Below are 14,193 nucleotides of genomic sequence, written 5' to 3'. Positions count from 1 at the left end.
TAATATTAAACTATCTGGGAAATGTCTTAGGAATAATGAAGGATGACAGAAGGATAGTATTAGTGTGGCACAATGGCCTTAATTCGCATGTAACACGGATCGTTGGCTTGCAAAACACAAAACACTGGATTTAAAGCATGGTTTTTAACAAGAAAATATCTGTAAAATATGTTAGAAATTATGAGGGGTGCCAGAGGGCTAGTCATAGTGTGGTACGGTTGTGTGGAATGACATGTTATATCGCGGAGGGTTGGGTCTCAAAATCCTGAACCAATTGATTTAAAGCATATTTTCAATAGGTACATACCTGAAAAAGAATGTCTTAGGAATGATGATGGGTGCCAGAGTGTGTGGTTTGCCATCCTTAGTTTTCCATGTTGGCGTAAATTGATATGTTGTATCATGGAGATTTGGTTTTCAAACACGAGAACCAATAGGTTAAAAGGTAGAAAATATGAAAATGCCTTAGGAATTATCAAGGGTGCCAGAGGGTTACGTTAGCTATCCATAATTTTTCATCATGACATGAATTGTTTGGACTAGTGTATTCTACGGCCTAAAGTTAAGCTGGGGAGTGTTAAAAGATTTTTTTAACGGAGAGGGACTGAAATCTTTTTGCGCTTGTCAACCAGGAATGCATAGTCTTGGCTCAAAGAAATGAGGCATTTTCATTAAAACCTCGGGAGGTGTTAAAAGATTTTTTCGACGGAGGGGGATTGAAATCTAATAACGAGGAAACGTATTGTGAAGTTGACATTTTTCCCCCTATTGTTACTATTGTAAGTAAGTAGGCTTCTGCTGCATGAAGCGTAATTCTTACGGCTCATTCAAAGTGTGATTTTGCTAATATCAATATTTAAAGTGATACAGTGTTACAGGCAGGTGCTCTTAATAAAGCAATAGCAATATGGCATTTCCATGAAGACCTCTCTGAAATATCTCTTAATATGGCTTAATGTTATCTATAGTAACAGCCCTCTATCTTTCTACCTGGAATTGGTTGCTAGGATTCCCCGCCTTTCTTTAATTCACGCCTGTTTTCGCTTATATTTTATCCTATTTCAGCTTTTTTCACGTTTGTTTTTTCCGTTTGTTGACTTTTAATTGCTCTTTCTGTGATTTCATGGTTTTATAATGTTTTCTTATTAATAAAACCTGTATGCACAAAATTCTTCATTATTTAGATATCTTGTTCTAGGATGAATATCCATCCGTAATCACTTACCTAATGAAATATCTAAAGCCAATGCTATGTGGCATCCCACTGATTCAATAGCTAAGTTAACCTGTCTAGGTCACATTAAAAAAATTAATAATGCTTTAACACGCAGGTGCGCTTACTAAAACAAAAGTATGCAGCCTTGGGTTGCTTGCGCGCTCTCATATGGAAATGATTGGAAACATGCTATCCATTTAATCGTTCTATAAAGCGGAACAGGAGATTGTCCATGCGTGGAATAGGCAATCACGTAGAAAGTATTCCCCTAATAACAATATTAGAAAGGCTTTCTTGGTCCAGTTGTCTACTGCTCCATTCTGTGGAGGGGAAATTGCTTTCAAATCCTAATTCTGACAGAAATCTCAGGAATATAAAGGTTCTCTGAGAAAAAAACGCATTGTAATAAAATCAACGTAATACTCACGTGTGCATCGTCATTATGTAACACCTCACGTGTACACTGCCATTACGTAATATTCACGGGTGCGCTGTCATTATCTAACACCCACGTGTCCTGCTCAGTTACAATCGGAGACTCCCCCAAGGGTTTCCGGAAGTTTGGCATGTCATGCGAGAACTTGTCATCCTTAGCATAAGTAAAAATTCCCCTATAATATAAAAACCAAAGAAATCTTGAAAATGTCTTGAGAAAAATGTCTTTACAACGTCTTTAATTGTCTTGAAAAACTTCTTGAAGAGAAATGTCTTAAAAACGTCTTGAAAAAAACGTCTTAAAAAACTTCTTGTAATGTCTTGAAACTGCTTGAAGAAAAATGTCTTAAAAACCTCATGAAAATGTCTTGAAAACGTCTTGAAGAACTTCTTGGACAAAATACTGTTACATAATGTGTACGTTTGTATCTTGACTAGCGGCCTCTGAACTCCAACAATTTCTATTGCGTAACATCCAAAAGCTAAGAATTCCCCTATTACGTAACAAGCACCCGTGTCTTGGAGAAAATTAATATCAGCTGCGTCTTGAGGGGACCGCCATTAAACTTCTTCATGATTAACGGTGAAGAAGACAATACTGGCGCCTATGGGCGCGCTTGAAAGTAGTGAGGCATCTCTACTGTCATTCCCACCTAAAATTGCTCACCCTTACTCTCCTTTTTGTGCGTTTTAGTAGAAAGGTGTGCATATTCCATCTTATTTTAACCAGAATAGTACAAGGAAATTAAAATAAGTATAATAGGTGACAAAATGTCGGGTCGTGGAATTTCCAACACTCTCTATCCCTACACAAAGACATGCTTGTTGAACTTCAGCTGAAGCAAAATCACACCAGGGTTGTTAGTCCATATAGCCCCTCGAACATGCGGCATCCCTTTCCTCGTATGCTATTTAGTAGAAAAGAAGCCACGAAAAAAAGTGGGCTTTTCTAGCCCTTAGCCTCTCTAGCCTACTGTTCATAAGGATAGTAGGTGTGTTACACCTTGGTTGAACCAGAATTACGCAAGGATTTTCAATCGTTATGACTGGTGAATCAAAGGGTGATAGTTGCTCCTTCAATACGCCCTCCCCATACTTATCCCACCTTCAACCAGTAAAGCACCAAGGACATCCAAATAGATACATTGCTTGTCCCTTGACCCATATTAGGTCTATTTGCACCCGAAGATATCGATGTTTTCTCTTCTTATTTTTGCTTAAAAATAACAAAGTTTTCAGTGCAGTACCACATTTTTGTTAGTGTTGCACGTTTAACCCTGAAAAAAAAAGCAAAATTGTTTGTTCGTAAAAGTTCACACACTAGCAATCTGATGATTATCAAAGACATCTACACTTGAAAGGAAAGCTAAATGTTTTTTTTTTTCGGTGCCGTAGCGGAAACGGCATAACTGCATATACAAGTCTTTTTGAAAAAAAAATGAATAAACATATTGTATCATGTTGAAATCGAAAGCTAACATTGATTTTCAGTCCGTATGATTTGAGGCATGAAGTAAGACCATAGACCCTAGAACAATCTCCCTAGCACTGCCGACCTTTTAGCAGAAATGTATAAATATTGCGATTTGATAGATATTTTGAATATTCGTTCGTAGCAACAAACTGTAAGTGAAGAGCGAATCTTGTCAATAGAAACCAAAAATGTAAAAACACGGCATAGCAGTGTGTGCAACAACTAATATATTGGGCATGCTGGCTCTAAATATACACATTATTAATTTTTAAGCTACACAATAATAGCAATTAGCAAATAACAATCGGCATTATTGTAGGAAAATGGGGCTAAACTACTTCAATAATGAGTGTTATCTTGATAGAAATTGTAAAAACGAAATTAACATATATGGAAATTTCATAGCTTGTATCCAGGGTGATGAATGTGGTCGACAAGTATCACTGTCATTTTAAAAATAGAACACACAAGTTTTGCTATTTTGGGTCAAAAGTAGTAAAAAAAAAAAATTCTTCGGAGCCGTAAAAATTAGAAACGGGACCGCAAGTGCTAAACTCGAACCAGAAAGATCGTGAAAGGATCTTTCCATGGAAGAATTTGTCTTGGGGAAAGAGAATTTCAATGAAGGGGGGCATATGATTTTCTAGCATTATTTAAAAAAAATAATGAAAAAATAAATATGAAATGTTTTTTCCACTGAAAGTAAGGTGCAGCGTTAAAACTTAAAATGAGCAGAAATTATTACGCATATGAGGGGTTAACCTCCTCGTAACACCTCGCTCTTCACGCTAAAGTATTTTTAGTAATTTCAACTATTTATTCTACGGCCTTTGTGATTTATGGGTCATTCTCAGGGAATTAGGATAAAATTTAAGCTTTAGTGCAAAGTGCGATGTATTGACAAGAGATTGAACCCCCTCATATACGGAATAAAAACATAAGTTAATTCATAAGTTGCGTATATTTTTTGCTAATGAAAACGTTCGTAAGAAATTAAAAGTTCTAGTTGCCTTTTAAGCAATCAAAAAATTGGAGGGCAACTAGGCCTCCTCCCTCGCTCCTTTATTTTCTCAAAATATTCCGATTAAAACTATGAGAAACCATTTAGCAAAAAAAAATAATATGCAAATTTCGCTTTAATTATTTATGTGCGGAGAGCCAAGATCAAAACGTGGATTAAGTCAAAAACATCCAGAAATTAAATAATAATAAAAAAAAAACAAGTTCTTTTTAACTGAAAGTAAGGAGCGACATTAAAACTTAAAACGAACAGAAATTACTCCGTATATGAAAGGGGCTGTGCCTCCTCAACGCCCCACTCTTTACGCTAAAGTTTTTTACTGTTTTAAAAAGTGGAGTAAAGAGAAAGAGTCAAACTTTAGCGCAAAGAGCGGGGCGTTGAGGAGGAAAGCCCCTTTCATATACAGAGTAGGCTAATTTCTGTTCGTTTTAAGTTTTAATGTCGCTCCTTACTTTCACTTAAAAACTTGTTTTTTTTATCTAATTTTTTGTCAAATAAATCGTTCCTAATAGTAATCAGGCTTTTTGTTTCGAAACGGTTTAATTAGACTTTTTTGTCAAAAAGCCTAAACTTTGTGTTAATAGAAGACTTTAAGGTTAGATGCGTCACGGTTTTTTTTTTCATTTAGAAATCAGACTTAAAACTTCAATAAATAAAAAATAAAAAAAAACAATGGCGTTAAATTTGTGTGAATTTTAGTTTGTTTCATAGGTCTCAAATTGTGGATTTCGATTTGAGTGGTCGTTCCGAAGGAAAATTCTACCAATCAAGTGATCGTCTGTTCGTGATAAAAATGTTGTCCAGTGATGAAGTTGGAAGAATGCATTCGCTTCTCAAACAGTATCACCCTGTGAGTAGCCAACTAAGCTAGTAAACAAAATCTGATATTTTTAGCTCTTTTTAGGGAGCATGTTGTTAAAGTGGATAAAATAGTTTTTCTTACTGATAATATCTTGACATTTTGGCTGAAGGAAGCTAGAATCCAATATTTGTTAGAGGGTGGAGGATATAACGCACTTGTCTTGGATTGGGCGGTGCGAGACGTTGGATTTAGCTCGTTTTTGTATCAAGGTGCACCAATTATGGCTCTTTTTTGCGCTGATTCACAAATTAGCTTGTTTTTGCATTGGTGCACTTGTACAAAGATTGTGTAAATAGGAATTTCAGGGGGGGTGTGATTCATGATTTGTAGTATTTCAGTTTGTCAAAACTCAAAATAAACAGTCATAATTAACAATTGCCAAGTTTTCTACTACCACATGCACCTTTTGTATCATGAGGAACATTTGAGTGGGAGTGATGTTAAAGCCTAAAGCGAACAGAAATAAAGTCATGTAATAAGTCAAGCTTATAACGAACAGAATTATTATAAAAGTGGAAACTAAAAGGAGCAGAAGTTAAAACGAATAGTCAAACTCAAAACGAACAAAAATTGCTATGAACAAACGAAATCTAAAACGGACGATGGGAATTCCTCCCTCAAGTCTCCTGAAAACTAGAGTGTCCGTCAGTTCAGACTTTGTTCGTTTTGTATACACTCGGGACTAAACTTATTAATGCGCCACTTGTGGAATTGGCTCGTTTGGCGTTTGGTCTTATCTTAACTCGAAGATCGATTCAGTTTCTGTGGTAAGGAGGAAGGGATCATTTTAGATCTTATCCATGTCGCTTATTGCTTGCACGAGAAGCGGACTTTGGATTTAAACCCATCTCGGTTAGAAGTAAACAGCTTAGACTCATAGTGCTGCCTTGTTATGAGCTGTACCTGATCCAACCGCTGGGGGGGGGGGTATAAGAGCATTACGACCTATATCTATCTGCCTAATTCATCCATAGGCTATTGGGGTTAATACAGCAAAATTTGGTCTGAAGTTGTGGCCTTGGGTGCTCATGCTCGAGTGTACTTCTGTAGATGTCATCTGTTTCTATAAGAATTGTCTATTGGATCTTAATTTAATTTGGTAGAAAATAGCAGGTACGACTTTTGTCTCTTCTTAGAAGGTTTAAACCCAATTTAATAGAGGCTTTTGCGTATGTTGACACCTGTGACCCATGGGTCGCAGTTGATGTCACATGTCACGAGGTTGTAGAGTTCAAAGTCGAGTTAATATTTATTTCTCATTGATTATGCATTATTTTTTTCAACATGAATTGAAGAGTATCGTCAAACTCTTCGATTCATTACAAACCAGAGTGTCACTTTGCCTGATTGTTTTTGGGATTACGTGAATTTTGGGCTTAGCAAAGGGTTCCTCCCAAAATCCAAGGTTTTGCCTGACTTCTTAATTACTAATTTGAATTAGAAAATAGGGTGAAATTCGCGCGAGAAGTTTTTTTTCAGGATTTCTGAATCTCTGATCTGTTATATTTAAGCCTCAAAAATGTTTATGTAGGGGAAATTGTTCATTTTGGGAGGTGTAACCCCTTTTGCTTTAAAAGAGACTGCAATTGCTTTAAATGAATACGATGCTATTATACGATGCTTCAGCATTGATGCTGAAAAACAGCATCAATGCTATTTGATGCCGAATAACATATTAATTTGGCAAGATCCAAAATGCCTCCAATGATAAATAAAGATAGTAAATTAGATTTTTGTTTAAGAACTGAAGGAAGAAACAGATTTATCGATACGAACTGCCATCTATGAAAAGTAAAGAGCATCCCGATCAAGCGGAATCCTCTTAAGCCTTATCTTGATCATCGGATTTAATTACCATTTTCACAATGTCTCAGGATAAGTCCCTTATGGATTCTAGCTGGGGACCTTGAATTGGCATGGGACACGCAGTTTTCTATAGCTAGTAAGCATATATGATTGTTAATTCGGGCTCATCCATTACATATTATTTTGAAGTTGTTTATGTCTTGTCTACCAGACGATCGTTATTGGTAAGCGAATACAGGCAGAGGCATTTTCATTAGTTTTCTGAGTGTGCCTGCAACTCAACCCTCATTTAACTGAACTCTGCTTTATTCAACCCCCTGTTTGCTCAATCCTCTACCTTCAACTCGGCTCCCGTTTAACTCAACCCCCAGCCCATTTATCGCAAACCCCATGCAACTGAAGCCATTTAACCCAACCCCCTTAACTCGACTCCTGTCTAACTCAACCCTAATGCAACTCAACCCCCCATTGAACCCAACCCGATACAACTCATCCACCGCTTAACACCGTTTAACTCAATCTCCGTGTAACTCATGCCACGTTCCATTCAATCCCTACTCAACTCAACCTCGATTCAATACAATCCTCATTTCGTTCAATACTAATGTAACTCGACCCCCATTTTACCAGACCCTAATTGATTCAAACCCATTCCTGCAACCATGAAATTCAAGGGTTTTCGGGCCCCGGACACGGACATTTTCACCCCTTTAAAGTATACAAGACATAAGGATAGATTGATATTTTTTTCGGGAGAGGAGGAGGAATAGTTTTGCATTAAAGCAGCATAAAAAATGCTTATATAAGAATTAACCAGTGAATAAAGACCATTTCATTTTGAGTCAACGTTTATTGAATTATAATTATACGCTTAAAAGTTCTTGATATCATGGCCGTTGAAATATTGTTGAAAGCCTTATCATTTTCTGAAGGCTACTCATGGAATGTTGCCCTCCCGAGAGATTGTGTTTTTTGCGTCATTTATTGCTTCAAATACGTGTTTGTAAAGTGCTGATTTTAGAATTCAAATATTTTGAATCAGATTTTGAATCAAATATTTAATTCAAATACAAATATTTTGATTCAGTTTATTTTTGCTGTTTTTTTATATCTATCTTGCATGTTCTGCGAAGTAATATTTTTTGTTCTTTTTAAGTTTCACTTCTAAATTTCAACTTTGCTATTTACTTTCGTAAGAAAAACTTTATCATACGAAATGGATTACTTGATATCGTTTGTCTTCGGTGCTTTGATAAAAGTCGAGCTTTTTCGTCTTTTTAAAAGGGTCAGTAAGAGAAAATCCCTTTCCCCTGCATAAGCCTTTGTTTCAATCATTTCTAATTTTTCTAGTACATTGTTGAAAGACATGGCAAGACTCTTCTCCCTCAGTATTTGGCCATGTATAGGCTTACTGTTGACAATGCTGAATCGTATTTTGTTGTGATGAGGAACATTTTTAGCAATCATCTACCACTACACAGGTGATCTTTTCTATAGTTTACTTTTTTAGCTTTTCCTTATCTAATCTTTTTTTCTATGTTTTAAGTGTTAAATGTGTATTTGAGTTTAGAATTTTTTCAGAAGCGTAAAAATCTGAACGGCATCAATTACTACATAAAGTTCTATTTTTCACTCCACATGCCTTTTGATATGATTTGACCTTGATCTTACATTGTTTATATTATTTACTTCCTCTTTAATTTTTTCTTTTTTTTTAGTACAACTCAATCGCAGGTAATATCACCTATTGTGATACAACAGTTTGATATTCCTCCTAATAGAAAAAATAAGCTACAGTGATTCCTCGCATGTTCGGGGACCCTGTGTTAATGTACTACATCAAACTGTCCTAAAGAAAGTTGAAAAAGGAATGAGCCTCTCCTCTCCCCCTCTAGAAGTAAAAAAATATACAAACAAAATTGAGTTTGTAATATTTGGAAAAAGTATTTCCCAAGAAGTTTTCTAGCAAGTAGGGTTCTTACAGACCTTATGAAAAAAAATAAAGATTGTATCTAAAATATACATCTTCAGTCCAACTGTTGATGCACCTAAGCTTTTGTATTCCTAGGTAGCCAGCCAGTTTATCTTTATCGTTGGGTCTGCATATTCTTTCCTTCTTTTTTTCAAAATTTGAAAGTCTGTCAACATTTCTCAAACAATTTTAAACCAATGAAAAAATTTTTTCATGATAAAAATACAAAAAAGACAGTCCCCACATGTGATAAACTTTGATTAGCGGGCTACCGCTAGAACGGGAGTACCATATGATAATAGAGTAACTTAAGGCACCACTGGCAACCAGTGCTTCCACTCTTACTGATTTTTCAGGAGTTCTACCGAATTCCCAATCCATCTTCTGACAAAACAATATACCGAAACTACCAATAGCCTAATCTACGAAAAACTCTGAATTCCCAAAAAAAATTTACTTTGTGGTTCTTCTTTGTTTTTTATGCGGCGGTTGTTTGTGATCTTCTAGAGATTTTTCTGGAGCAAAAGAACACAGCTGCAAACAGCACAATTTGTGTTATTTTGAACATATCTGAAAAATTGTCCATTCGAATGTGGTTACTTTGATTTTCAGCTTTTGAACTTTTAAGCCCCTTCAAGGTCTGTGTTTGTTTCAAATCATAAACTAACCATTGATGTCCGCACAGCCGAAGAAGGTGGGAGCTAGTAGTACCTGAGCTCAATCGATTCATTAGATTAAAAATTATCAGAAATTGAAAGAAATACGACAACAATTCGAGTTTTGAATTTCTTTGAAAGCAATGTATGACTGAAAGCAAAACTTTTACCCCACCCTTGTGTATTCAGAAATGGTGTGTCAATTATAAACAGAAGAGTTATGTTAACCCATCTAGCAATCATGTAATTGTTCTGTCCCGGTTTTGCAGTTCCTTCCTGGGGCAAAATTTCAGATGAGGAGCTTTTGGTTACCTTGAAAGTAATTGAGTTAGGTCTATGAAATTAACCATATCTTTGTTTAATAAAACCATTAGAAATAAATCTGATTAGGTTACTTAAACTTTTCCATAAAAGTTCATCTTAAAAAACCAATGGTTGAAGTTCTCAGCAAACTTGTTTACAGCAGATTTGTTTTCGCTTAGCAAATGCACGTAAGGATAAAATAGTGAATATGTTGAATTTTTGACTAACTCTCTAACTGAATGATAAACATACTAAAACATAAAGATTTTGTTTGTCATTCAAAAATTTTCCAATATATTAGTGGCTATTGTTGCTCTGATCTTTTGACCCTTTCCCCCCCCCCCTCGCCGCCACTCCTAATGTTAGCAGTTGGTTTGTGACTTATATATTACTATGCGTAAGCAATCGAAGTATGGAACGAATAAGCTGATTATAATGACGCTTTCATGTTGATTTCATTTTACATTGACTTGCTATATATTTAGGGATGGAATAAGTCAATCCACCCCCGTAGGTTCTTGGAAACCGGGAGGTTATGCAACGGTTTCTTATAGTTTCAAATTTAAGGGCAGTCAAATAATTCTTACTTGATATCTTTTTGGCTCTGTTCGGACCAAAAATGTTGTATGGGCGTTAAATGAACTAACTATATATTTTGGGATGGAATAAGTCAATCTGCCGCCTTAGGTTTTTGGAAACTGAAAGCTGTTATGCAACGGTTTCTTATAGTTTCAAATTTAATGACAGTCAAATAATTCTTACTGATATCTTTCTGGCTCTGTTCGGGCCAAAATTGTGATTTGGGCGCTAAATGGACTTATCAAACAGTTAGTGGTAACGAACTGTAGTAAGGAGCGACCCGGCTCAATAGTAACCGAAACTCTAAAAAAAAATGGAATTTTGATACCAATAGCTACATCAAAAGAGTCGCATTTTAATGCTGATGTTAAATATACAAGTTTCATCAAGATGAGTTATACCCATCAAAAGTTACGAGCCTGAGAAAATTTGCCTCATTTTAGAAAATAAGGGGAAACACCCCCTAAAAGTCGTACAATCTTAACGAAAATCACACCATCAGATTCAGCGTATCAGAGAACCTTATTGTAGAAGTTTCAAGCTCCTATCTACAAAAATGTGAAATTTCGCATTATTTGCCAGAAGACAGATCACGGATGCGTGTTTATTTGTTTGTTTTTTTGTTGTTTTTTTTCCAGGGGTGATCGTATCGACTGAGTGGTTCTAGAATTTTGCGAGAGGGCTCATTCTAACGGAAATTAAAAGTTCTAGTGCCCTTTTTAAGTGACCAAAAAAATTGGAGGGCACCTAGGCCCCCTCCCACGCTCATTTTTCCCCAAAGTCACCACATCAAAATTCTGAGATAGCCATTTTATTCACCATAGTCGAAAAACCTAATAACTATGTCTTTAGGGGCGACTTACTGCCCCGCAGTCCTCGTGGGAGGGGCTGCAAGTTGAAAACGTTGACCTGTGTTTACATATAGTAATGGTTACTGGGAAGTGTACAGACGTTTTCAGGGGGATTTTTTTGGTTTAGGGGGGAGAGTTGAGGGGGGGGGGGTTACATGGGAGGATATTTCCACGGAGAAACTTCTAATGGGGGAAGAGAATTTCAGTGAAGGGGGTGCAGGGTTTTCTAGTTTTATTTGAAAAAACAATGCAAAAATAAATATGAAAAGTTTTTTCTACTGAAAGTAAGGAGAAGCATTAAAACTTAAAACGAACAAGAATTATTACGCATATGAGGAATTTACCTCCTCGTTATACCTCGATCTTTACGCTAAAGTATTTTTTGTAATTTCAACTATTTATTCTACGGCCTTTGTGATTCAGAGGTCATTCTTAAGGAATTGGGACACAATCTAAGCTTTAGTGTAAAGAGCGAGGTATCGACGAGGGTTGAACCCCCTCATATACACAATACAAACCTACGAATATAGAAGTTCGTTACGTAAGTTAATTCGTAAGTTACGTATATTTTTTACCAATGAAAACGTTTGTAAAAACGTTTCTTTTTTCTCAAAATCTTCCGATTAATTGCAATTAATTAATATGCAATTTTTGTTTTAATTATTTATGTGCGGAGAGCCAAGATCAAAACATGCATTAATTCAAAAACGTTCAGAAATTAAATAAAAAAAACAAGTTTTTGTAACGGAAAGTAAGGAGCGACATTAAAACTTGAAACGAACAGAAATTACTCCGTATATGAAAGGGGCTATTCCTCCTCAACGCCCCGCTCTTTACGCTAAAGTTTTTTACTGTTTTAAAATGTAGAGTTAAGAGGAAAAGTCAAACTTTAGCGTAAAGAGCGGGGCGTTGAGAAGGAAAAGCCCCTTTCATATACGGAGTAATTTCCGTTCGTTTTAAGTTTTAATGTCGCTCCTTACTTTCATTTAAAAAACTTGTTTTTTTTTTTTATTTAATCATTTAAGACACGTTTTTGTACCATGAGAGTTTTCTGGAAAAGCCTTAGCCACATTAAGAGCGCCAAGCCTCCTCATATCCAGTGGTGTGTCCCTAGTTTCTATTTACTTTCATATTTATTCTGTCTTCTTATTATTTTTGTTTGTTTGTTTCAGTCCTGATGAATTGCACAAAATTAGGCCTTTTCGTTTAAACTGAGAAATTCGCTTTGTTTTTGCATAATGACTGAGTCGCTAAAGTCTCATTCCCAATGAGAATTTTTCTTATACCGAGATTTGACTAGTGTAAATTTAAGCCAATCTGAATTTTTCAAAAAAATTTAAGCCAATCACAAGATCTACGAAAGATTTAAGCCAGTCAGATCTTTCGTAGACTCTTGTGATTAGCTTAAAATTTTTTGAAAAATTCAGATTGGCTTAAATTAACGCTAAGTAAATCTCGGTATTAGCAAAATCTTTTAGTGATCTCTGGTTGTCTTTCTCTCCGACACCAGCTCTAGTTTCCAGTATTTTTATTTTGTAATAGTGTTTGATTTTGATTTGTTTTAATTCTACAGAAAGTATGACCTAAAGGGCTCTACTGTTGACCGTGAAGCTTCAGAGAAAGAGAAAGAAAAGGATCTGCCAACATTAAAGGATAACGATTTAATGAAAGATGGAACCAAAGTAATAATTGGTGAAGAAGCTAAGGAGAAACTTGTGGATACCTTGACTGCCGATGTAGATGTAATATTTCCTTGTTTTATTTATTAATATCTTTTCTTAATTAACTTTAAGTATAGATCAACTGAGTGTATACACTTTTTTTCTTTTTTCCCAAAAGTAAAAAAAAAAAGGTCTGAATAAGAAATATCAAGATAAAAGCATCCGTTTCTGGGAAGCTCGAAAAGAAATCAGGTTTCCCTTTCTAGTATTAAAAAAAACAGATAACTGCTTAGAAATTAGGGTAGTTTTTCTGAAACTTGTTTTTCCTGAAAAAAACGGATAGTTGCTTACAAGTTTTTATGAAACTTTTGTATCAAAGAAAAAACAAAAAAAAACTGATTAGTGTTTAGAAATGACGCTATTTTTTCCGAAAATTTTTCCTAAAAAACCCGATATCTGCTTACAAATGTAATTAATTTTTCTTTTTTTTTTATGTATGTGTTTTTGATGGCTTAAGACATTTTAATACTTAAAAAAACGTTACAAATTTTAATGTTACAAAAAAACTGACAATAAATGAAATAACGTTACTTTTGGTGCTAAAATGCAGCTCTTTGAACCCTTGATAACCGGTTTTCTAAAAGTTACTCTTATAAATAAAATAAATATTAAAATTTAATAACATTAAGTCTGCCTTATTTATTATGTATATAAACAAAATTTTTCTTTCTTTAAAACTAAATTTTTAGATTCTATTAGAACTTTTTGGATGGACTTGAATTTTCAGCCGAACCTCGTCGTTCGGGATCCAGTGCTAAGAATAGTTCATTGTCGGACATTATCGCTACTCTTTCTCGCTGCTCTGCAGAAAATATTGATATTCCAGAGTTCGTGATCAAATCCCCCTCTGAAGTCCCTAGCATTCCGGCGTCAGCTTATTCTATCCTTACCGCCAAAGTCAACCAGTGCCTTGATCAGTTAAAATCGCTTGCTCACCTCAATAGTTCAACAACGCCTATTAATAGTTCTTTGTTCTCAGATAGTAAGGGTACCAATCACAAACCCTCGTACGCCGTTGTTCTTAAATATCCGCCTCCAGAACTAAGAGACCCCGTTTCTCGCAAGAAAAAGCTTGATTCTTTCGCCGGACATGACGGTATTGTGTCGGTAAAGTCCGATCCGGTAAGGAAAAGATGGGTTGTTGTTACGCGGGATAAAGTTTCCGCCAATTCTCTTGCCGCATCTGCTGTTGCGAGCTATTCAAATATTCTTGCTAAAGTGATTGATCTAAAACCTCTCGGAGTAATTAAGGGACTTCCCGATAGTGTTTCTAGCAGTATACTCATCTCCGTTATTC

The 14,193-nt window shown here is 35.6% G+C and overlaps 1 protein-coding gene across 1 annotated transcript in view; it reads left to right on the top strand.

Moving 5' to 3' along the window:
- Positions 1–14,193, top strand: part of LOC136030192 (phosphatidylinositol 5-phosphate 4-kinase type-2 alpha-like) — a 48,114-nt gene that overhangs the window by 21,964 nt on the left and 11,957 nt on the right. Inside the window, exons 4-6 of the mRNA XM_065708945.1 lie at positions 4,858–4,996; positions 8,165–8,295; positions 12,749–12,917. Of these exons, the coding sequence (XP_065565017.1) occupies positions 4,858–4,996; positions 8,165–8,295; positions 12,749–12,917 (439 nt within the window). The remainder of the gene's footprint in view (positions 1–4,857; positions 4,997–8,164; positions 8,296–12,748; positions 12,918–14,193) is intronic.

The sequence above is a fragment of the Artemia franciscana genome, chromosome 8 (genome assembly GCF_032884065.1).
Source record: "Artemia franciscana chromosome 8, ASM3288406v1, whole genome shotgun sequence".
NCBI classification, from domain to species: domain Eukaryota; kingdom Metazoa; phylum Arthropoda; class Branchiopoda; order Anostraca; family Artemiidae; genus Artemia; species Artemia franciscana.
The sequence above is the reverse complement of the archived record's forward strand: the minus strand, read 5'-3'. Positions and strand labels throughout refer to the sequence as shown.